The 25,401-nt window shown below is 43.3% G+C and overlaps 3 protein-coding genes across 3 annotated transcripts; all 3 read left to right on the top strand.

The window, feature by feature from the left end:
- Positions 1-24: 24 nt before the first annotated feature.
- On the top strand, positions 25-2,569 carry LOC134178055 (uncharacterized protein K02A2.6-like). Its single transcript, XM_062644838.1, has one exon. The coding sequence runs from the start codon at positions 230-232 to the stop codon at positions 2,567-2,569; it is 2,340 nt and encodes a 779-aa protein (XP_062500822.1). The 5' UTR covers positions 25-229.
- A 3,482-nt stretch (positions 2,570-6,051) lies between these two features.
- LOC134179091 (uncharacterized) lies at positions 6,052-7,167 on the top strand. The gene has a single exon (XM_062645992.1). The coding sequence runs from the start codon at positions 6,078-6,080 to the stop codon at positions 6,978-6,980; it is 903 nt and encodes a 300-aa protein (XP_062501976.1). The 5' UTR covers positions 6,052-6,077; the 3' UTR covers positions 6,981-7,167.
- A 10,737-nt stretch (positions 7,168-17,904) lies between these two features.
- On the top strand, positions 17,905-19,302 carry LOC134178056 (uncharacterized). The gene is made up of 2 exons (XM_062644839.1): positions 17,905-18,359; positions 18,423-19,302. The coding sequence occupies exons 1-2, from the start codon at positions 17,905-17,907 to the stop codon at positions 19,015-19,017; spliced, it is 1,050 nt and encodes a 349-aa protein (XP_062500823.1). The 3' UTR covers positions 19,018-19,302.
- The last annotated feature ends 6,099 nt before the right edge of the window (positions 19,303-25,401 follow it).

Consider the following 25,401-nt stretch of genomic DNA (forward strand, 5'->3'; position numbering starts at 1 on the left):
TAGAATTACCCTAGTACGTGTAATGTATGTCGTAGTGTACATGTAGCGCGCGTTACGGCATACGCGCAGACTCGATTTAGTGTAGAGTAGACGCGCCAGCTTGTGTTCTTAGTTCGCTCTATCTGGTAGCCAATACATATCGTTGAGTTGTTGCTGCACGTAACCAAGTACATTACATGGTGTCAGGCGAGATAGGACCTATCAAACGCTCGGATACACAGTGAAAACGATGTCAACAGGAGGATTCACGTTCGATCATCCATCCATGGACTGGAATGCCACAGACACATACCAAGAGTTCAAACGCTTCAAGGAACACGTGTCGTTTGTCTTCGCTGGCCCTCTTAGCAAAGCCACGAACGCGGAAAGAGCCGGGTGGCTAGGAATGTGGGTCGGTCAACAAGGCAGAGAACTGCACAAGACCTTCAGCTGGGCTGAAGGAGAAAAGGAGGACCCCGGAAAGGTTCTAGGGAAGTACGAGGAGTACGTAAGCCCTAGGAAGAACAAGAGAGTATCACGCTTCCGATTTCACCAACGCATACAAAAGGAGGACGAAAGTTTCGACACGTTCCTCAAAGACCTACGCCTTCTAGCCATGGACTGTCAGTTCCACGACACAGAAGACATCCTAATCGATGGCATCATCAATGGCTCACGTCACAAGAAAGTACAGGAACGCCTACTCTATGAGGGTCAAGAACTTACACTTGCCAAGTCCATACAAATAGCTCGACAGTTCGAGCTGTCACAACAGCAACTGCGAGAAATGAGAGGCGAAGACTCTGGAATAGCCGCTGTCAAACCACAGAAGGCGATCTACAAGCCAAAGAAAGCACAACTCTATCCAGCTGTTGAACAGCAGGCACGCGACAAACCGCAGAATTTGCACACATGTGGCAGATGCGGCAACGACCAGACACACAAAAAGACAAGAGGAAAATGCCCAGCACTAGGATCAACCTGCACATACTGCAAGAAGAGAAACCACTGGCAGACCGTATGTCGAGCTAGAAAGACCAACAGGGTCTACGCAATGGAGCCTCGGAGTCCAGAGGTCAGCTATACAGCACAAGACAGCGACTCTACAGAGGACGAGGAAGACAGGTCCTACATAAACGCTGTGGAACCCTCACATCGAGCCAAGCAAGACAGATGGTTAGTACGACTGGAAGTAGGAAGAAGCACCAAAACGTTCCGTATTGACACTGGAGCAAAGTGTAATGTCATAGTTGCCAGCAAATACAAGAAACTACGCAATAAGGGTGTCCTGAGGAGGTCACGGATAAATCTCTACTCTTACAGCAACCACAAGATCAACTCCCTTGGCGTGGCAACAATTCCCATCAGATACAATAGCATTGACCTGGAAACTGACTTCGAAATAGTTGACCTAGAGCAAGACAACATCATATCAGGCGATCTAGCAGAACAGCTAGGCCTCATACAGAGAGTGAGCAAAGTGAACACGCGCGTGGAAACACAGACCCAACTTCCACCCATAGAAACACAGACACAACTTCCACACGAATTTCAGGATTTCCCTGACTTGGCAAATGTAACTGGAACGTTGCCCGGCACCTACACCATCAAAATCGACCCCAGTGCCAAAGGAGTAGTGCATCCAACAAGAAGACAACCTGTCATGCTACGGGACAAGGTCATAGAGAAATTGAAAGAAATGGAGAACGATGGCTTTATCACCAGAGTAGAAGAACCCACAGAGTGGGTTAGCTCCATGGTAGTGTCCCTCAGGAAGGACAAAGTGAGGATCTGTATCGATCCTCGAGACCTAAACAAGGCAATTAGGCGGGAACATCATCCCATGAAGACAATTGAGGAAATCGTCAGCAACATTCCAAGCGCAAAAGTCTTCTCAGTCCTAGACGCGAAGTCTGGATTCCTGCAAATCAAATTGGACCACGAGTCATCAATGCTAACTACATTCAACACCCCCATGGGGAGGTACCGGTGGCTACGTCTGCCTTTTGGACTAAAGTGTGCTCCCGAAATTTACCAGAGAATCATGGACCAGATGCTGGAAGGTATCGAAGGGGCAACCGCCATCATGGATGACATATTGATAGCTGGCCGGGATATGAAACATCATGACCAGATACTCCACCAAGTAATCGAACGAGCCACCAGCTACAATTTACGCCTCAACTACGAGAAATGTCACATACGACAACCATCAGTTCGATACATCGGACATCTCATCACAGCCGAAGGGCTAAAGCCAGATCCAGAAAAGATAAAGGCAGTAGCTGAGATGCCGGATCCCCAGGATCAAAGTGACGTCAAAAGGTTTCTAGGCTTCGTCACTTACTTGGCAAAATTCATTCCAAACCTAAGCGATGTGGACAAGCCGCTGAGATTACTTCTGAAGACAGATGTGAAGTTCGAATGGCAACATGAACACAAAGCAAGCTTTCAGAAGCTGAAGGAGCTGTGTACCCATGCACCAGTGTTAGCTTACTATGATACTCGGAAAGCAGTAGAGATACAATGCGATGCGAGCAGCACAGGCGTAGGGGGGGGGGGGTATTACTCCAAGACGGCAGGCCAGTAGCTTACTCATCAAGATCAATGACGGCTACTGAGTCGAGGTATGCTCAAATTGAGAAGGAAATGCTCTCGATTGTCCATGCAACCACAAAGTTTCATCACTATGTCTTCGGAAGACACGTACAAGTATACAATGATCACAAACCTCTGGAAAGCATTTTCCTGAAGCCCATACTGTCGGCACCAATGAGACTGCAGAGGATGATGCTCAAGCTTCAATGGTATGACTTGACTGTCACCTACCGAAAAGGGAAAGACATGCAACTAGCAGACACCCTCTCGAGAGCTTACATCCCAGGTGAAGAACCCGGAAACAATGACGACCTCGAATACATCAACACACTCAAATTTGTGCCAATCACGGGTACCAAACATTCGGAGATCCAACAAGCGACGTCTACAGAACTGAAGAACCTCCACTTTGTTATCCTCTCAGGCTGGCCAGAACGGCGGGAGGACGTCCACATTACAGCACGGCCGTACTGGGACTCACGAGACCAATTAGTAGTACAAGATGGCATCATCTTCAAGGGTACAAGGATAGTAATCCCGCCGAGCCTTCGTTCCCAAATGCTGAAACTACTTCATGAGTCACACCTTGGAGTAGTGAAATGCAAACAACGCGCCAGAGAGGTAATGTACTGGCCAGCCATGAACGCCCAGATAGAAGACACTGTACGGAGATGTGACCGCTGCGCGGAGTACCAAAACAGACTACCACCAGAACCTCTCATGCCAACACCAGTCCCAGACCTGCCATTTATTGAAGTGGGAATTGACCTTTTCCATTTTGAGTCCAAACACTATCTCATACTGGTAGATTACTACTCAAAATTCATTGAAGTGGATGAGCTGCAAGACCAGACCACGTCCTCTACAATCCAAGCGCTGAAGAACCAGTTTTGTAGACACGGCATTCCAGAGAAATGCAGGAGTGACAATGGTCCGCAATTCAGCTCATCAGACTTCCAACAATTCTGCAAGGAATACGGTGTCGACCACATAACTAGCAGTCCTCACTTCCCGCAGAGCAATGGTGAGGCGGAGAGAGGAATACAGACAGTGAAACGCCTCTGGAAGAAAGTCAAAGACAAGCAGAAAGCCCTTTTGGACTATAGAACAACCCCGTTAGAAGGCATCAACCTGTCACCTGCTCAACTGCTCATGGGAAGACGTCCTCGTAACACACTTCCCTCATCCAGAAAGCTACTAGAACATACCTCCTACAACAGAGAGTCTGTTCAGAGACACTTCCAGATGGAGAAGGTGAAACAAAAGCAATACTATGATTCCAGACCAGGAGTGAAACCATTACCATCTCTACGACCCGAAGACGCAGTAAGGATGGCACCACTGCCGGAATCAAACGCTTGGCTCCCAGCCAAGGTCGACCAACAACACAAGTCACCACGATCTTTTGTTGTAGAATGTCCGAAGAGTGGAAGAAAGTACAGACGGAATCGAAGACATCTTCGACCGTACCCAGAAGCCAGTTCTCTTGTCAATGACACGTCCATGCTCGATTTTACAACCGGATACAACAGTCTAAACTCGGACAATATAGCCTCACCTCTACCGGATACACCCAAAGCAGCAGTCAGCGAAATGGAGGAGAGCTCTGACCGAAATACAACTCCAGTGACCGCCAACCCGCAAGTGACTCGTTCTGGCAGAAATATCCGAAAGCCTAAGAAGCTGGACCTGTGACTGTACAACTCTAGTAAAGGAAGAGAGATGTAATGTATGTCGTAGTGTACATGTAGCGCGCGTTACGGCATACGCGCAGACTCGATTTAGTGTAGAGTAGACGCGCCAGCTTGTGTTCTTAGTTCGCTCTATCTGGTAGCCAATACATATCGTTGAGTTGTTGCTGCACGTAACCAAGTACATTACAGTACGTACGTACCGCACTCAGCTACTCACGCATTTGCTGCGGCTAAATCTAAATAAATCTCTAAAGGTTACAGTGTAGTTGATTTTGTGGGTGTAGGTCTATTCGTGCTGCTACATTTTTCACCATTACCATAGAGACGGCAATGGCGCGCACAGGTAAATAGTACGGAACCCTAGAACATACCAGGGCCGTGTTCCAGAAGTAAACGCCAAAGACGAACGACGCAACGTATTTCCCGTACGATCTGTTTGTCAGAACCGAGATATATTTCTAGTGTGTCTAGCTTAGCCTCGCCCCAGACGCAGTGTGGATTGCAGCCCCGGATGCGCTGCCATCACCATTTCTGATCTTCCATTTCACCGCTACGCTCTAAAGTAGCTGCAATCTCTTACTAACGCTTGATAGCGGCCTAAAATCGCAATATCGACAAGCACAGAGGCTAGAACAATGTCAAAGTCCAGTCGAAAGCTCAGTTCCTAGCTAATAACATTAGTATCACACGCGCTGAAGAATTTGATTACGTACTTACTCCCGCCCAGAAAGGCGGTATCATACCAGACGTAGTGGTGATGGCAGGCATCCGGGGCTGCAATCCACACATTGTCTGGGGCGAGGCTATGTCTAGATAACGTGACCGTTACAGTATCCGGGAATCTCTGCTTCGCACACAGCTATAACCTTTTGAAGAAAATGCGTTCCAGCGGCACTTTGTGCGACTGTATGATAAAGGTTGGTGAAAAGCAATTGCTAGTTCATGGTCTAGTGATGGCGTCCCGTTCCAAGGTTTGCTGATGTCAGGGATGCAAGACGCTAACCGAGTCGATCTAGCCGAAGTACACCTGGAATGTACGACGCAGTAGACTTGATTGTCGACTTCTGCTACGGCATACCTGTACAAGACAATCTCGACGAGTCGAACATCGCTCACATGCTCTGTCTGCTGTGCTTCATAGCTTCAAATGTCCGGAGAGACAAACCTGGAAATGATATGTAGACGAGAACTGAAAAAAATAACAGAAAGCAACCTATCGAGATGCTTATCTATTCTAAGCAAGTGCACTGACATCGGAGTTGTTGCAGAGAAGAAGGAGTGACTGAGGAGTGTTCACTAGCAGCAGTGCGTCACTTCAAACTGCACTATAACCGTAACAGCGAATTATTTGTCGGGCTCTGTAAATCTTTAAATTTTAAAGATTTTCCCGGTCAGTGGATGGAGCAAATTTTGGAAAAATTGCAAATGATAGTTGCTGTCCGTCAATGATTGTGTCTGTCGCTGTCTACATTAGTTGTATTATTGCCTGTTACCACAACAGTACTCAGATGGTAGAGAACTCTCTCTATTCTCTTGCCACTTTTTGCCCATCAGCAGCAAGTCAAACAACTTTGCTAGAAGCGTTTGAAACCGTGTCGAAGTACATCCCCCACCAAGAATCACTGTCACCTAACATTGTAGCTCCACTTTGGTTTGTTGAGGCTCTGGAGTTTGCCACCACACATTCACCAGCATCTGCTAGTTGTTTGTTTGTGAATTGTGCTAACATATACAACAAACTTGCAGAAATTGATGATGAGGACACCGTTGTGTACAATTTGAAGCCAAACATTATAATACAACTAAATGGAGCGACTCAGGAAACGCAGTGATTTTGCTAATTCTGTAGCAAAACTGACAGACCGTTATCTTCTTGTCCAAGCTCAGCGCCAATCTCTAAAGCCATCTGAATTTGTGCAAGTTATGCAGTCTACTGATTGGTGCAGCAGACAGTCGTTTGACGCACCATTTGAGGTTCTGAGTGAAATGCTAGATGTCATACAGATAAATGAAGGTGACATTGTAGAAATGGTTGTAAAAGTTGACTTTACAAAATTGAGTCAAGACATGCTAGAGAAAGCAGCAGCTAATAGCAAAGTGCCAAGAGATGTCATCATGATGGCTGCAGTCAAAGTTTGTTCCATAGTACGCTCTCAGATTGACATGCTACGCTCTCACATTACATCTCAGGTGCTCTCAAAGGAAAGAGGGGAAAGGAAGTCGTTGAATGGTGAGAGTGGGCGCTTGAAGGAGGAAAAGAAGGAATTAGAGTCTCAAAATCAAACAGAAAGAGAAGATAATAAGATGGAATGGTTTGAAACGATCATTGGCATTTGGACTTCGCGCAGCAGTGGAAAGCTGTTTTCTCTACAACAAAAGCCAGAGTATTTTACACAAAATCTAGAAATTACTGCTCTTCCTACTTGCCGAATGTTTGAAAGTCCAAGGGGAAGGTTTAGTTTGTGTATTCAAAGATCTATTGAGTGTATGGCATTTTCTTCTCCTCCTGTTCTACCAATTGACGCTGTCTTCCCGTCTTTCTCAGTTTATGAAACTACGTTAGAAAAGGTCTACTGCGTGTCTCTTTCTTCTGCACTTTCACATTGTCCGTTCATTGTCGTCAATGCGACAAGAGACGAGCTGTGGACACCCGGGCTAATTGATAACAAGATCGATTTGCAAATATTTGATCTCTGGAAGCGTTCGTAAGCTTTGCTAGAAACTGAAAAGTAACAGAAAAACTACGTTAACGTTTCTTATTTTATTAGCCTCAATATATGATTGTTGTTAAGCACTTTGCTCTACAATTTTAGCGACTAGAACATAGAATATAAGTGAACAATTTTTTGGAGTGTGCATGAAGCATTAGTTGCCTCAATTTAGTAGATACAGTTTGTTGCACTTGAAAATAAAATTTTTAGTAATTTGAAAGCGACTGTCTGTCAATAATTTAACTCAGCTGTCGTGGTCTAGCAGTACGAGCTAACTTCAGTAGCACGCATGACTGTAAATGTTAGGTAGCAAATTTCAACCTATATACATTACACTTATTGGTTTTGCCGTTTGTTTGGCAGAGAGTTAATGCGTCTGTTCTTGTTTGCTGGTATTAGAGAGTTGTGCTGCATCATACCCAGTCTCTCTTCCTCTAGGGTTACGCGAAGACTATAGCAACACCCTGCTGTATTTTCTTTGCCATGTGCACGGCGTATCCGAGACAAAACAAGAAATTTACTGTTGAATCCGCCACAACAAAGAGACACACAGTCCAGGCGAATTTTTCGAAAAGAGGGTCCAGTTGTATGTTAGCAACGCCCCATAGCAGCTAAATCTGTGTCCAGTATGACCTACGGAACCAGCAAACTCACTTCAATCTGTAATAGGGTTAATTTTCTAGCATATTCATCAGATAATTATAGGCATATAAGTTTAGAATTGAACGAATTAACGATCCATCAAAACACTACAGTACGTTCACTCTAATAACACAACAAACAAGATTCATTACTAAGTATTTCGGCTGCGGTGAGCGTGTCGTTGAAGAGGAGGGGTCCTGACCCCAGGATCTCTCACCTCTATCCGTCTACGCAGTCTGCAAATTGCAATCACATCACGAGCATTGAAACGAGATGCAATACTGCATGCTGGCTCAGACTCTTGAATGGCCGCCTGCAGAAATAGGGTATTGTGACATTTTATAGGATACAGTAAATAGTGCCACGTATGGTCACATCACAACCTGTTAGAACTGCTGCTGTTGGTCCACCTATTCTTCGAAACGTCAACATTTACCTAATTCCCAGCTCTAAGCCTCCTAGATATATGAGCGTCATTTTACTATCCGCCAGCTGTGGATGTGCTATATTATACACGTATACAGACATTACCTAGCTTGAGCGTGCCTGCATTGTAGACGCTCCATCGGGCGAGGCGCAGTTGAACCAGTCTCCATTTGGAAGTAGGTCAAAAGGACACTGACATGATCTTTCTTTTTTTATTTTTCATATTCTTTTTCTTTCGTTTTTACACATATGCGTATGGGTACCTACTATAGATAGACGTGCATGCATACATGCAGTACAAACGTATACACAATATATACGTACGTACGTTTAAACGTCTGCATACCTACAGATATTTGTACAACAAGCGTATACGAGCTACATATTCCGATACTCTAGACATACCGTCCATTCACGTCGATTCTATGTCCATATCCGGGTCTTGCATAGTCTCAGCCTCTCCCTCTTTTTTGACTTTCGTTGGCGGGGACACCGAAAGTCAAAAAGAGGAGGGGCTGGCTGCACGAGCATTCGATTTGCCAATTCCAACCATTCCGGAATGAACGAAAAAAGTCATTCCAAATCGAACAATTTGTTCGACTAAGCGTGTGACGCCTGCGCAATTGTTTCTGTACACGTCTGTCGTCATGGTGGAGGAGCTACTGCGCATGTATGGTTTGCGGTTTGGTCAAAACAGGTATTCCTTTCATTCTCACACCTCTAGTAAACCAAACCGCAAACTAAACCGAGTCGACTATGGACGTGTTTGCACTAGCTGCACCTTAAACTAGTTTAGCTTAAATGGGTTTAGGAACTAAACCAGTTCAAGAAAGCGACTGTTTCCACTAGGAACTTGCACATCCGGGATGTGCAAAACAAAGTCTAGGAACGCCTTATTTTGAAGCATTGGGCTGCTTTGACGCCGAGTCAGAGCAACTGTTGGTTTTCACTGATTCAGCATCTGCTATTAGGAATTTGCATGACGATGACCAAGGACACCGTCTTGTCTCTCTCCATAGCTACTGATTTCTTTCCCCTAGTTAACGACCCTTACATCTTTTAGGGCAATCCTATCCCAGCAAAATTGTCAATATCATCAAAACGACATTGTGGGAAGCCATCTAAACAAGCGAGCTACTGTCACGTGACAGTTAAACCTAAACCACTTTGCTAAACCTACTTTGAAGTGGGTTTAGGAAAGCGGTTTAGGTCTGGTTTAGTGCAGGTGGAAACAAGTGAATTCTTAAACCAGTTTAGCTTAAACCACTTGTTAAACCGGTTTAGGCACTAGTGGAAACGCGCCCTAAGTGGTTTACTCGGTATGCGAATCGAACGATTAGCTAATTCCCGTATTGCTAGTATTCCGGAATGGTTGGCATAAGCAAATCGAATGCACCCTGAAATAGATCTTGCACTACAATTGCAAACTTTCGACGTAGCTTTATAATTAATTTGCTAGATGAATTGCTTGGAAACACAATAGCACGAACTATTGTCACAGACTTGATTGAGAAGTCGAGTTGCCTTAGTAACAAAATGTGGACGAGTTCGCAGAGACAGTTCGTACCATATCGTAAGCTTCGCTTTACACAAAATATATAGTTCACACTCTGTAGTTCTAAATTATTGGTATATGGTAGATTTACTGTGAATTTTGCAACTTGCAGAAATCGCACTTTGAGGTATTTCAAGTTACTAAGTACTTTAATTTGCTGGAATTACCTCCCTCACGATGTTCTTCATTTTCTTTTTCATCTGACTCGAAAAAGCGTTACACGCAAAAGGTCACAACATATAGCAGCAACTTTGGCAATGTCGACAGGGCTTTTTCGGTTTCAAAAGCAGAACTGCCTACATGGCGTTCAATTGGACAGCCAGCTGTAGCAGTTCTGGCAGTCCTGAATGTCATGCATGCATATATGCGTCCCGTCCCATTCCATGCAAATTTGAACTTGAAGCTGCATGCATACCTTCACTGCATGGCACACTGTCTCAATATGGCAGCTCAAAATCCATTTAAATGATAGCTGATATTTTTGGCGTAGTTTTGGAAGTGTGTAGGGTGCTGAAATATACAAGCGGTACCGAGTTGTTGCCAGAAATATATATGCTGTTCCGGCTGCTTCAAGTAATGTCTGCTACATCGGCGACAACAGAATAATCGTTTTCGTCTCTCAGAGGACTGAAGACATTTAGGAGTACTAGACAATGAAGCAAGTCGAAAAAAGACTAGACCGCCTGTACTCACTTAAATTCATAAATTACGATAGGACAGTAAATGTATCTCCGCAATGAAAACTTTGTTTAGTTATTTGATAAAGATCGTTTACACTTGTTTGGTAAATTTTGATCACGTGACTGATTGCCAAAGATACAAATCATTCCCCAATGTTTCGCTGTACCACTTTCATGAGCGCTTCGCGGTCCCTAAACTTCAACAGTCGCTCCATGCAGCTATACCGCTCCCGGCAAAAAGCTTATTAATATGAACTACGTCATTCAAGTAAACATAGACGGTCGACAGATCGTCAGCAGCTAAATGGGCAACACTCACTACTAGGTAGCCCTTTAAGCAGGTCACATACCTGTTAGCGCACGCTACACCATATTAACTATTATTTGCTGATTACATCCCTGCATTCAATGGCACTGCAACCCTTTGAAGCAATGCGTTCCAGTGGCACTCTGTGTGACTGTACAATAAAGGTCGGTGACAAGAAATTGCTAATCCATGCATGGTCTAGTAATGACTGTCCGTTTCGAGTACTTCCAAAGTTTGCTGATGTCAGGGATGCAAGATGCTAGCCGAGTCGATCTAACCGAAGTGCCTGGAATGTACGACGCAATAGAGTTGATTGCTGACTTCTGCTACGGCATACATCCACGTCACAATCTGGACGAGTCGAACATCCCTTACATGCTCTGCTGTGCTTTGTATCTTCAAATGTCCAGAGAGAGAAACCTGGACATGATATGTAGACGGGAACACAAAAATATGTAGACGGGAACTGAAAAGAATAACAGAACGCAACCTATCGAGCTGCTTAGCTACTGTAGGCAACTGCACTGACATCGGAGTTGTTGTAGAGAAGAAGGAGTGACTGAAGAGTGTGTATTAGCAGCAGTGCATCACTTCAAACTTGAAAATGGATACAACGGCGAATCTTTTGTCGAACTCTGTAAATCTTCGACTTTTAAATATTTTCCCGTCTAGTGGATGGAGCAAATTTTGGAAAAATTGCAAAACGAGAATTGCTGTCCGTCAATGATTGCGTCTGTGTCCACTGTCTACATTAGTTGTATTATTGCCTGTTACCACAACAGTACTCACACGTAACTCTCTCTATTCTCTTGCCACTTGTTGCCCATCAGCAGCAAGTCAACCGACTTTGCTAGAAGCGTTTGAAATCGTGTCGAAGTGCATCCCCACAAGAATCACTGTCACCTAACATTGTAGGTTTGTTGAGGCTCTGGAGTTTGCCACTACACATTTACTAGCATCTGCTAGTTGTTGCTTGTGAATTGTGCTAACATATACAACAAAGTTGCAGAAATTAATGAGGACACCGCTGTTTACAATTTGAAACTAAACGTTATAGTAGAACTAAATGGAGTGACTCAGGAAACACACAGACATTTTGCTACTTCTGTAGCAAAATTGGCAGACCATTATCTTCTAGTCCAATCTCTAAAACCATCTGAATTGTGCAAGTTATGCAATCTACTGATTGGTGCAGCAGACAGTCGTCTGACGCACCATTTGAGGTTCTGAGCAAAATGCTAGATGTCATGCAGATAAATGAAGATGACATTGCAGAAATGGTCGCAAAAGTTGACTTTGCAAAATTGAGTCAAGATATGCTAGAGAAAGCAGCAGCTAATAGCAAAGTGCCAAGAGATGTCATCGTGATGGCTGCAGTCAAGCTAGGTTTGTTCTATGCTACGCTCTCAGATTGACGTCACATCCAAGGCGCTCGCAAAGGAAAGAGAAAAAGCACAGTTGTTGAATGACGAAAATGAGCACTTGAAGAAGGAGAACAAAAAATTATAAAGTCTCAACTTCAAACAGAAAGAGACAATAAGATGGAATGGTTCAAAACGATCAGTGGCAGTTGGACTTCAAGCAGTAGTGGAAGACTGTTTTCTTCACAAAGAAAGAGAAAGCATGCCACACAAGGCATAGAAATTACTCTTCCTTATTTGTGCCAACAACGTATTCTTGAAACTCAAGAGGTTGATTTGTATATTCGAACACCCTCTAGTAGTTTGTTTGGTCAAAGCACCTTCCCAATTTCTTTTTTTGGCAAAACTAAGTTGGAGAAGGTTTACTGTCTGCATGTCTCTTTCTTCATCACCTTCCAAATGTCCGTTTATCATCGTCAATGCGACAAGAGACGAGCTGTGGACACCAAGTGTAACTGATGACAAGATCAATTTGGGAACGTTTGATCTCTGGAAACGTACAGACTGAAAAATAACAGAAACTATGTTTACTAGTGTAGGCATATGACTGTTAGCACATTGTTGTACAATTTGAGCCAGATTGGTAATAATAAAGATGTGTGTTAGTATACAAGTTATGTGGTACTATACCATAGAACATGTGCGCAAAATAAATTATGTGTGGAGTATGCAGCTTATAGATAGTTGTCGCGATATAGTAGATGCGTTTTGTTGCACCTTAAAATATATTTTTATCAATTTTAAAAACTACATAGTCATCGTGCTAAGAGCTACCTTCATGAGAGTCACGAGTAACTGCGTCCTTAGCACGCGCTCAGCCGGTCTTGCTGTTAACTCAAGTCGATCTATTTCAGGAATTACTGGCTAGGTGGTCAAGAACTGAAATGTAGCACAATAGAAATTCCCGGATGTGTACGTATACTACACTCCCCCCGACTATATGACAGATATTAACAATTAAGAGGTATGAAGTACGTACAAAACAATAGTCTAATCTACTAAAAATTCAGTCTGTCTGGTGCCTTTCTTCTGCTGGAACGGCGGATTGGAGTCACTCCTTTGTTGGCACCTAGATTTGATGCTCTGGTTGGCTCCACGTGTGTCTCTAAGTCTTCTGGTCCTGTGCTAATCTCTGGCGATGGTACTATCGCGTCCTGTTTGATTTTGTTTGTCAACTCCATCTTGTTGTTGTTCTGGTAAGTCTGGTGCGACATCCTACTCTTGCGGTTCTCCCGGCGATACCGTTACAATTGCTCTTGAACACGGTTTATCCATTGGATGTATTGGTAGGTCTTCTGGTTCTTCTCTTTCATGTCTTTCTGACTGTAAGGTTTCCGAATCTGATCCAAATGTCGTTTGACTACTCTCCCATCATTCAGTTTGATAGTGTATGATAGGGGGCCTGTTTTGGACTGAACTACACCAGCTACCAAAGAACGACCTCTGTTGTAATTGCGCACGTAGATTCTCACCCCGTTGTAAAGGTCTATCATACTATTCCGGTTACCCTTATAGAAATGTTTCTATTGCCATTAATTTTTTGTGTACGTACCGTTTGCTCCAAGTTGGGGTGTAACATCTAAGCGTGACCGTCAGCACAATAATTATTTTGCCGCAACCATCCTTCAACCAGCACTCGAACTGTTCGTGTCCCTGTTTCCCACAGCGATAACAACAACCGGATATCTTGTCAGTCGTTCTGTTACCTGCTTTGAGTACTCGTGCTTCTGTGACTGGTGTACAGGCTGCTTCTGTGACTGGTGTATACGGACTCTTCTTCTGGGTTGCCAGGCATACTCATTAATTGCTTCCTTCTGCTTTAACTCTGCGGTATTCTTTTCGGCTGTTTCTTGTGCAATCGCTAATTCATACGCCCTTTTGAATGTCAGTTCTTTTTCTGCCAACAGCCGTCGCACGGTCAGTCATTATTCCTACGACTATATATAGAGTCTGTCTCGTAGCATATCACTAAACACCGCCCCGAATTCGCAATGTTCACTGAGTCGTTGCAGTTCTGCCGTGAATTTAGCTTACCTTCCTGACGCGATCGACTAATCTAGATCGTTGTGCTATTGCTGATGGCTTCGGGTCGAATGTGCTGTCAACGTCAGCAGTATTTCGTCGACCTTCTTCTCTCTAGACTTCAACGGAGCCACTAAACTTCGTAGAGTTCGATACGTGCGAGCTCCAACCACGCATAATAGAATAGCTCTTTGTCTATCAGCGTCGTCTACGCCATTCGTTGCGTAGCGTTGTTCTAACCTTTCTGCGTAAAGTGGCCATTTTTCCTTTGATTCGTCAAACTCCGTTATTTGTCCGAATACTGCCGTTATCCTTGTCACCAGATGTCACGATTAACTGCGTCCTTAGCACATACTGAGCCGGTCTTGCTGCTAACTCAAGTCGATCTATTTCAGGAATGACTGAACGCCAAATGCAACAATACAAGTTCCAGGATGTATATACTACAATGAGCAAAGCTGTAGTGTAGCTGATATGTACCAAGAAAAGTTTCAATCTGTTTGTTTTGCCAATTATTGGCCAAGAGTAAAAGGCGTTTGTTCTTGTTTTACTACGACAAAAACCTGTAAACAAAAAGCTGCGGTTTAGCTCAAATGGCATCGTGTGTCTGGAGCTAGGAGGCACTGGCTGACAGGAATTGCGTAGAAGTAAGTCATACCTACAATGATACATACATACATACAGTAGCACTTCTTTCAATCGTCCTGGGGATGTATATCATTCCAATTTCACAAACGGCAAGCCTGATTATTTTGATGTTTCCACTTGGAATACCATGCAGCCTTTGTACTTTATGGCACATCTAGACCATCTTCAACTTTGGCTGGAGCTGCTGCATTTGCTGGAGAAGAAGAAATGATGTTCATCACCAGGCGGACGTGGAAGCTGCAGGCGGATGTTTCTACCCTTTAATAGTTAAAACATTTGGTTTTGGACACCTGCTAGTTTAGCTACACCAGGAATAATTTCCTCTAAAACGATGACAAACACTAGACATTCATTTAGTCAAGCGTTTAGCAATTTGTTAGAACAATTATTTGTTCGTCTTTGGCAGTCTAATGCTAGAATATTAAAGATAGATTAGACTTAGCAGTGGATGTAGAGCGGTGGGATTTCTCCACTGTATAAATAAATATATAAATCCATATGTTAAAAAATGCTTACCGGTACATACATACATACATTTTTGTTACAAGGACCCTTATGTCCCAGGTTACTGCAGACACTACTAAGTACTTGCTACGATACTTTCTACCATACTTTCTACGATACTTTCTACGATACTAGTATACAATCTACGATACTAGTATGCAATTGAAACACTATCAGCAGTCACTGTCTATATATATATATATATATATATATATATATATATATATATATATATATATATATATATATATATACAATTCTTTGCTTCTTGGACAGAACCTGACACTCCAGAGAGAGAGGCAATTGTATGTTAGTTCCTTGCCCAAGGGAACTTATGTATGTGGCCCTCCCGCACTCGAACTCTGACTTTAAGGTCCCGGATGTTTTCAATCTCCAACTGCACACTCTAACCAATTGAGCCACATAAATTTTTTTTTGTTTGTTTACAAGGACCCTTAGAGCCCAGGTTAGATACTGCAATCACTATTCTGCAATCTAACACCGCAATCTAACACTGCAATTTAATACTACTGTAGCAGAAGTCACTATGATGTACTTCACTCTTGCTGTACTTGCCGTAGATACTTGCTGTAGACATAACCTGACACTCCGGAGAGAGAGGCAATTGTATGTTAGTTCCTTGCCCAAGGGAATTTAAGTATGTGGCCCTCCCGCACTCGAACTCTGACCCAAAGGTCCCGAATGTTGCCAATCTCCAAACTCACACTCTAACCAATTGAGCCACATACATACATACATACATGCATACATACATACATACATACATACATACATACATACATACATACATACATACATACTGAATAGGCTATTTATCCCAGAGGACGTGTTCGAGACCCTGCCTACTGTAGCCTCGTTCCTAGACTCACGTGAGCCTGACAGTGTCCGGTTCCCGTATGACACTTTCAGCCTCCCGTGAGTCTGGACTCACCGCGCCTACTTTCACACACTTACTTCACTTAGTGTTACCCCACGTCATAGTCTTGGCACCCCACGTGACTAAATAGTATCTACGTCACAAACTCAATTAGCTTACATCTATCTAATGTGTGACCCAGCAGATTGTGTATCACGCCCTAGCTTCAAAACAGCACATGGTGACTCTCCACGGTGAGTAATTCACCACGTTCACGCTATCCAAATCTCAAGACGACTTCAGCATGTGAAAAGGTGAGTGTATTCCTATCTAAGTTATTGTCCTACTCGCGTAGACTGGTGAGCCTGCCAAGTCTAGTTACAGCGATCTGGACTCCACGTGTAGTTCACTCGTTGTTTCTGCGGACAAAGATGTCTTCCCCCCCTAGGATGGCCCTGGAGACTTCAAGTTTACTCTCCCGAAAGTCATCATAATTGAAAACACGGAGAGCGGAATGCAATTCCACGTCAATGCGTCTCTTGTTGCCATTGCGCGCCCTACTGGCCATTAGAGTCTGTGCACTAGCAAGGGCCGTGCAGATAGTGGATGTGCGACGAAACAACGAGTGAACAACACGCGCAGTCCGGATCGCAGTAACTAGACTTGGCAGGCTCGTCAGTCTACACGAGTAGGACAGTAACGTAGGAATACGCTCACCTTTTCACATGTTGAAGTCGCCTTGAGATTTGGATAGCGTAAACTTGGTGAATCACTCACGGTGTCACCGTGGAGAGTCACCATGCGCTGTTTGGAAGCTTGGGCGTGATATACAATCTGCTGGGTCACACATTAGATAGATGTGAGCTAATCGAGTTTGTGATGTAGGTACTATTTAGTCACGTAGGTACTATTTAGTCACGTGGGGTGCCAAGACTATGACGTGGGGTGACACTTAGTGAAGTAAGTGTGTGAAAGTAGGCGCGGTGAGTCCAGACTCACGGGAGGCTAAAAGTGTCATACGGGAACCGGACACTGCCAGGCTCACGTGAGTCTGGGGACACGGCTAGCCTACTGTACGTACAATGTACAGTTGCAACTTGTACGGCCGACGCAGAGTAAAAGGTCACTAGACACTAGAACTACAGCAACAGACAGCAAGAGTCAAAACTATTATTACTACGCAGAACTGTGTTATTCAGGTGAACGACAACATTGCAGCCCTACTTCGTAAATTCAGAAATGTCTCAGACTCTGATTTGCAAACCGTAATTTTATGAAGTCACGTAGACTCGAGCCAGTCTCTCCCCGCCTTCGTCATTCCCCGGATGTGACAATCGGGGGAACAGCGGGGCAGAGAGAGACTTGGCTCGAGTGTAGTAGAAATCACAATGGATTTGTTATACATGTCGAAACGGCTAGGTGCAAATTATCGGCGTAGCTAAGATTTTGTAATTGAGGGAGGGGGGCCCGCAGATCTCGTTTAGATAGACAATGTTAGAACGTCAACTATCTACAGTGGCATTGCTATAGTTATGTTAGTATGGTTTTGGTTAATTAACTAACGCGAGGCGCTGGGGTAGTGTGGTTTGTTGTTAGACGGACCAAGCGACGGATCACTGAACAGAGACCAACGCACAATAATTATTGGCTAATTAATGTGGATAGCAGCTGGTGGGGTTAGCAGTTGTTTCTTCATTATTTGCATGGCTGCTGGGACAGGTAATAATCCGAGTGTACTAGCGGAAACTACATATATACGTACTGTTATTAGACTTTTGTTTCTGCATGTATTACCAATAGATCACGTGCCGTCGTTTCTTCGCCACGCCGCCTGGCACAGATGTCTCTAAATATCATGACAAATCTGGACTTCAGAAAAGCTCACGAGCTGCGTTATTCAGGCGAATGTAGTGATTTGACGGTTGCTGTCGGTCAGAAAAGATTTAGTCTCCATTCGTTCCCAATGATGTGTCACTCGGAGTACTTTGCAGCTCTCGTACGTTCAGGAATGTTGGATTCGAGAAAAGTTGATTTGACTGACCTTCCTGGTGGAGAACGTACAATGGATTTGCTAGCTGATTACTGCTATCACATTCCTATTCTTAACAAACTGACTGTAAACAACATCTGTCACGTGATATGTGCTGCTCACTACCTTCAGATGAATACATTCTTTGCTACGTTCTGGCCGACTTTAGAGGAGTGGGCAAAGGAGTCTGTGAGTAACTGCTGCAACATTCTAGCACAATCCGCCGACGTCATGCACATAGCTGATGAAACAAGAATAACGTTCACGTGCGTTTCGACTCTAGTCTATCATTGGAAAAGATTTCGTTTAACATCACATTGTTCCCATAGTGCATCTGGTCGTTGCAAACCTCTTTGCTATCAAATTACTCCAGAAATCGTTAGCCAATGGGTTGTTGAAATGTCTTCACTTCCTATCAATTGGATCCACAGGATTCTAGAAGATGTAGCTAAAGATCCGCCTCAATGCTGGCAAGACATGCCAATTGAACTGACTGATCAGTTTCTCAACGTTCTCGTCTCTCAAGGCTCTCTATCCGGCGCCCAATTTCTTTTGTTGCTCACTTCAACGGAGTCACTTTCTGCTTCAAGAACTTCTTTCGACTCTACATTTGAAGCTCTGGAGAAAGCTTTAGCTAGAACTGAGTACGATGAAAACAGATTTTCAGACGAGGATATTGCCAAAATTGTTCCGAAAATTGATTTTACTCGCGTGAGTCAAGATGTTCTAGAAAGAGCGGGAGAAAACAAACGAATTCCACAAAAAGTCGTTTTGAATGCTGCTCTTACAATCTGTTCATCTCTACGAACGGCACAGCGAACGGCACCATCCGAAACAACTGCACTACTTAAAGATCAACAGCCAGACCTGGGCTGTTTAACTTTTAGAAAAAAAAGTCAAACAGTCCAGGTCCTGACCTCGTAGAAAGTCGCTGTCTACGAGGGCATCCAAGCGCTTCTGCTGGTTACAGTTCATCGCAACTCTATCCTAATTCATTAAGTACGTCGACATTAACTATTGGAGATACAAAAAAAAAGTCTTTCGATAAGTTTCGGGACGCCTGGATGATGTGACTATACTAACGATTTGGGACGTATATTGTCTACGTGTATTACTGCATGCATTGTCGTTTATCTTGCTGTGTTAGTTTCAATTCCAATTTGTTGTTGTTTTGTCTGTTTGCTAAGCAACAAATAGTTTTCTGTCGCCAAAGTGTAGCATTCAATGCTGTTGCACGACGAAACGTGTGTGCGTGCGTGCGTGTGTGCGTGCGTGTGTCTAACAATAAATACCTGCATGCACCTTTTACTTTCTCAATTGCAAATAGTTTCCAGTCTAGCTACTCGCGCTCTACCAGTTGGATAGACTACTGCAGTTCCTTTTTTGTAACTATAAAACTTTTCAAATGCGGTTCTTATCTAAGAGCATGCATGCATTGCTTGAAAATGTTTGATATAGTACATGTATACTAGTTATAATGCCAAGCATTGTTGGGGTGAGAACAGACAGACCGTGTCATCGCGAAAAACATGCATGTCTACAGGTATAGCGCTAACGTCAATTTCTCTAATTGTAGTTTGGAGTTCCAGTCTGTTTTAATTCTCGTAGTATTGTCCTGTGGCGCCCAGCAATCAGTTGTGAACATTCTCCTCTCTTGATATGTCAGCTAAGAACACTGTACCATTGGCGTAGGAATTGGGGGAGCTGGGGGGCTGAAGCCCCTTCGCTCGGTGTAGGAATTTAATTTTTCTGTGTTAGAGACTTTTGCAAATCTTTTTACGGTTTGACAAGCGAGATAGTTTTTGCTTACTCCTAGAGATATCCACGGTCTCCCCCCCCCCCCCGCTCGTGAACATCTTCCTACGACGTAGAAATTTGAAGAAGACCAAAACTGATTTGTGTACACCTCCCCAACGCAGAACGCAAACCATTTTGTGGTTTGTATGCCCACACACTTTGTATATTCTAGCAAAGAAGTTTACCTGTAAATTTGTCCTCTTCTACGAGAAGTTCATTTACAGCAGGACGTGGACGCGAGCGTTTGGACATCGCGGAGAACATGGATAGAGCGCTAACGTAAATTTCTTTGTAAAAGCGACGTGTCCTTACATCTATAGTTGCATTTTTGGCCGCAGTCATCAAGCCATCTCTAGAAGCTCGAGCCTGTGCACATTCTCTTACTAGTACTAGTAATTGAAGCTGTGTTTACACTGTTGCCTCAGAGCTACGAGCGCGCGCGCGTGCGTGTGTGTGTGTGTGCGTGCGTGTGTGTGTGTGTGTGTGTGTGTGTGTGTGTGTGTGTGTGTGTGTGTGTGTGTGTGTGTGTGTGTGTGTGTGTGTGTGTGTGTGTATCTTTCTGAGTCCCAATGTGACTTCTGCAAAGGAAGAAGCACTACGGACATGGTATTTACTCTGAGACAGTTACAAGAAAAATGCAAGGAGCAACATAAACCATTGTAGCACCCTAGCTTTGTCTGCGCCAATCAGTGTCTAGTATTCGCTTACCATAAGTAACATATCCCACTTCCGCTACATATTGACCGGTAAATAAATCGGGCCGTATAACTACCTGGGGCTACTGGTTTATCAAATGTAAATTGTTTGTGCAAGAATGTCAACGCCTCAGCTGGGTACTACAAGCCGACTGTATAAACGAATACACCCCGCTGCGCCCAGCTCGTTAGCACTCGGGCTTCGCCCTCGTGCCAACTCGTGGGCGGAGCGAGGTGTATTTCGTTTATACACTGGCCAGCGGTCTATAACCTATACTTGTACATGGTCTTTATAGACCTGACAAAAGCTTTTGATTCAGTTAATCGAGAGTCAATGTGAAAATCTTAACAAAATTGGGTTGCCCATCCAAATTTGTAAATGTAGTAAGACATCTACATGTAGAAATAAATGCAGATGTCATATCTGAAGGAAAAAATCAGAAAGCTTTGTTGTGCATGCAAAGAGAAGTAAAGCAGGGCTGTGCATTAGCACCCACTCTATTTGCTCTGTTTCTTGCTGCAATGCTAAATGAAATGAATGGTTGAGCTGAAAATAGAGAAGTCTCAATTCGATATTGTATAGATGGTGGTTTATTCAATTTTCGCAGATTTATAACGAAATCTAAAACTGTAGCCACAAAATTAAGAGTCTGCTCTTTGCGGGTGACTGTGCTCCGGTAGCACATTCTGTAGATGATATGCAAGAAGTTGTAAAGCCTTTTGCAACAAGCAGCTTTCACTTTTGATTGCAAATAAATATCAAGAAAACGGAGTGCATGTTTCAGCCGATTCCTGGTACAGTAAATGCTGGTAAGAACATTTTTGTGAATGGTAAAGCACTAAAGAGGGCATCCTCTTTCTCTTACCTTGGCAGTGTTCTGTCAGAGGATTGTAGTGTTAATAAGGACATTGCTGCACGTCTGCAAAATGTAAATGGAGTGTATAGTGCACTGCAATCAAGATTATGGAGTCAACAAGGAATAAAAATAAAGACTGAAATTAAGGTTTACAAAGCAGTCGTTCTTGCAACTCTTCTGTATGGATCTCAAACTTAACGTGGACGCTATATAAAAGAAATAGTCAAGATCTAGAAAAATCTACCTTGCTGTCTGCGTCGAGTAATAAAAATTCATTTGTCAGAAAGAGCGACAAACATAGAAGTTCTGCAAAGAGCTGAAATAACAGCAATTGAATACATGTTGACTCAACAGCAACTAAAGTGGGTAGGGCATGTCACAAGAATGAATGAGAGACGTTTACCAAAACAAGTGCTATACGTTCAGTTGCTAGATGCACCAAAAAAGCTGGTGGTCAGAAGTTGAGGTTCAAAGACACTATAGGACACAATCTACAGAATGTCAATATTGATTACAAAAATTGGAAAATAATAGCACGTGACCGTTCAATGTGGAAGAAAAATGAGATTAGGTTTAGATCGTTACGATAAAGGTAGAATTGACAAAATTGAAGAAAAGGGACTATGCGACACAACTATACACCAGAAAATGTGACTACTGGTACAAAGAACGTTTGCAATATCTGTCATCGAGTATGTCGTTCCAGAGTTGGACTCTGCACATTAACATGCTCATCAAAGACAAATTGTAAACAACTGCTAAATGGAAGTTGTGAACTCATTATTGAGTAGCAAAAAAGAAAAAGAAAGAAGTGTGTGTGCGTGTGCGTGTGGTGTACGTATTTATTGTAAATATTAAGGTAAATTTTATTAATTTTTGTCCATTTATTGTCAATATCATTAATTAGTTATTACCTTGTTGCTAGAATGTATAATTCTTTGAAAACTCAGGGTTGCGTCGATGTGATTAAAGATAATTAACTAAATATTATCAATGTCCCACCCTACACTTCGAATTCAGTACATGCACATGCGTGACAGCTACGTCTCTTGCACGGAGCGGGTTTGTTATCCACTCAATTCTGCATGTAGCGCTCTTGCTTGCATCACTTGAGGTGGACACGATTATCATGCATTCGTTGAGCCGTTGCTATCATCTTTCGTTCCGTTAAGTTAAAATTAATTCGTTGTAGCTAGAGATCGATTAGCCTCGGTTCCAGACGCTTTCCCGTACGTACTGCACGTGACAGGTATTTGGGGTCTAAAGTACCTGTCACGTGCAGTACCTACGGGAAAGCGTCTGGAACCGAGGCTAGAGATCGATGTACGTGCACGGGAAATACTGTGATGCGACATGTATGTGTAGCAACCGGATCCAGAAGAAAGCATGCAGCGCAACCAGATCGAGAAGAAAGCAGCGGTTGCGTTTCCTACGAATCTTTCTTGCAAGACGACGCCAATCGTTCATTCTATCAGTACTACTTACAACTAAAACATATTGCTCTCTTAAAGATCGCGGATGACATGTCGGTCGTGCGCAACGGTACACATGCATGGTCCCATGGGACCTTCGCTTGGCTTCTTGAAAAACGATGAATTTGTTTGTTTTGCGATTCTTCTGTAAAAAAGTAACAGACGCGTACAATTGTAGCCTGAACTTTACTCTGCGCTTCTCAGTTTAACGACAGTTTAACGTTTTTACTATGAATATGACATCTCGGCTTTTCTGTCATAATGTGCGGGATTGTTACGTCACCCATTGTTGGTGTCCCAAAGGACTGCTAAAAAGGACTGATGATTGGCTCGACAAACTCCCCGAGTGTGACACACGCTTACAAACATAGAAACATACATACCGACAAATAAACTAAAAGTCAATTCAGCCCGTCTATTAGAGTGAGCTTCTCGCGAAGCAGTCCACGACTTAATGCGGTGTCCTTAGTCTCGTGGAACTGGCGCGCAGCAATCTGGAGCTATTACACTCACACCTGCATTGTGACATCACAAACCATCATGTTTGTGGTTGGCTCAAAATCAACGTTATCTGATTTGAGTTATTTTGCACGCGATTTGATTTGAGTTGTTTTGCAGATCCAACGGTATCACACACATCAAGTCAGCGCCGTATCACCCCACTTCAATCGGGCTTGCTGAACGGATGGTACAAACGTTGAAACAAGGTTTGAAAAAGATGGAAGTAAGAACGTTTCAGGAAAAATTACATGCAACGAGTGCTAATGGCCTACCGGAACACACCTCACACGACAACGGGAATAACACCAGCGGAGCTACTCCTCTGGCGAAAACCGAAGACCTTGTTAGATTTGGCGAAACCAAACATTGCAGAGAGAGTACGTATAGAAAGCAAAGTGAGCAGAAACAACATCATGACAACAAGGCTTGGAACCGGTCATTTAGCACACAACATGATGTATATGTCCGCAATTTCGGGACTGGTCCTAATTGAATTCGAGCACAGATTCGAGAACAGCACGGCCCTTTGTCGTCTATTTACCGGCTGCAGGACGTACGGACGTATCGTGAAGCGGCATCAGGACCACATTAACTAGAGCCAGATACAAAAGTAAGGAAAATGTGGCGAACAGCAATGGCACACCGGAGGACAAACAACCAGTTACATGCGAAGAAGATGTTGACGAGCACGCGGCACACGCGCAAAAGAAACAAGAAGAGACCCATCAACAAACAGAAGAACAGATGGGAGATTCTCAAGGAAGGAGGACGAGCAAGTTTCGGCACAGACGCCAGTACGTACAAACAGACAACTAGACAGAGAAGGAAAAATTCCTTAGAAGAGAGACCACGAATCTCGGCTCAGATCAGTGGTTACTATTAGAACAGAAGAGAGGGAACCCCAAATGACGGAACTCCGGAGGTCGCAACGAGTGAGGAAGGCACCGAAGAGACTAGACTTATAAGTAGTTAACAATATGACTGTAAATTTTATTTGTCTTGTTGTGTTATTTTTGTTGTTGTCGAGGAGAGACTAAGGAATGTGGTAGTACGAGATTCGTGCTTAGTCCGGGAACCCGAGTGAGAGTGTGTGAGCGGGACAGTAGTTCTATCTAATATATAAAAGATATCACAGCAACATAATAATTCTTAGTCCCAACATACTGTATGCATGCCTGACTATTCGTACATTGCTGGACTCGTTGAGCTAGCGTTGTAATCGTTCGTTAATACAAGTTAATTACATTACAAATGTCAATATTAGTCATATAGAACGACGAAAGTGTGCTGGGGCAACTCATCTTTTAATACGAAGTAGCATTGACCTTCTCGGTTTCAGTAGGCATTATGCACCTGAAATTGTCATACGGGCACCAGATAAGACTAGCGCGAGAGAGTCTGGGGACGAGGCTATAGTATACTGCTAAAAGTGTAAACTGTTAACATGTTTTCAGAATTCAACGTTTTGCACTGTAGACTCTCGGCAGTAATATGTGACAATTAAAAACGCTGCAAAAACATTAAAAGCAAAGGAATGTAGTATAAAGGCTAATCTGGAATTATTTATCTGTTTAAAGCAGTAAACTGAGACAATAAGATAACTTTTGCTGATGAGAATTGCTTTTGCAATAATTATTTGCAATAATTATTTGCAACATTCAATAGGTTTTCTAAATATACCAAAAGCTCGATAGATAACCCATAGGACCACGCCCCTTTCTAATCCCACCCTGATTAGAAGAATTAAGTTAAATTAAATTAGCAAAAAAATTAAACACTCACAGATGGAAAGTATATTTAAAATCGGCCTTAGATACTGCATATCAATGTAGCGAACTGTTGAGATGGCAGTATAGGAAACATTACAGTATCAACTGGAGATAGAATGAAATAGATGACATGATGTCCAGAGATGGTAACCCAAGTCAGACAATCCCTCATAAGTTTATCTGGTCATGGATGTGCCTTAGACTCGTACTAAGTCCT

The sequence above is a fragment of the Corticium candelabrum genome, chromosome 4 (assembly GCF_963422355.1).
Source record: "Corticium candelabrum chromosome 4, ooCorCand1.1, whole genome shotgun sequence".
NCBI classification, from domain to species: domain Eukaryota; kingdom Metazoa; phylum Porifera; class Homoscleromorpha; order Homosclerophorida; family Plakinidae; genus Corticium; species Corticium candelabrum.

What these genes read in the sequence shown, in the direction of transcription:
- LOC134178055 (XM_062644838.1), top strand. Translation starts at nt 230, where the DNA reads ATGTCAACAGGAGGATTCACGTTCGATCATCCATCCATGGACTGGAAT.
- LOC134178056 (XM_062644839.1), top strand. Translation starts at nt 17,905, where the DNA reads ATGTCTCTAAATATCATGACAAATCTGGACTTCAGAAAAGCTCACGAG. An exon ending in GAAACAAGAATAACGTTCAC is followed by an intron (nt 18,360 to 18,422) that starts GTGCGTTTCGAC and finishes TTGTTCCCATAG; the next exon opens with TGCATCTGGTCGTTGCAAAC.
- LOC134179091 (XM_062645992.1), top strand. Translation starts at nt 6,078, where the DNA reads ATGGAGCGACTCAGGAAACGCAGTGATTTTGCTAATTCTGTAGCAAAA.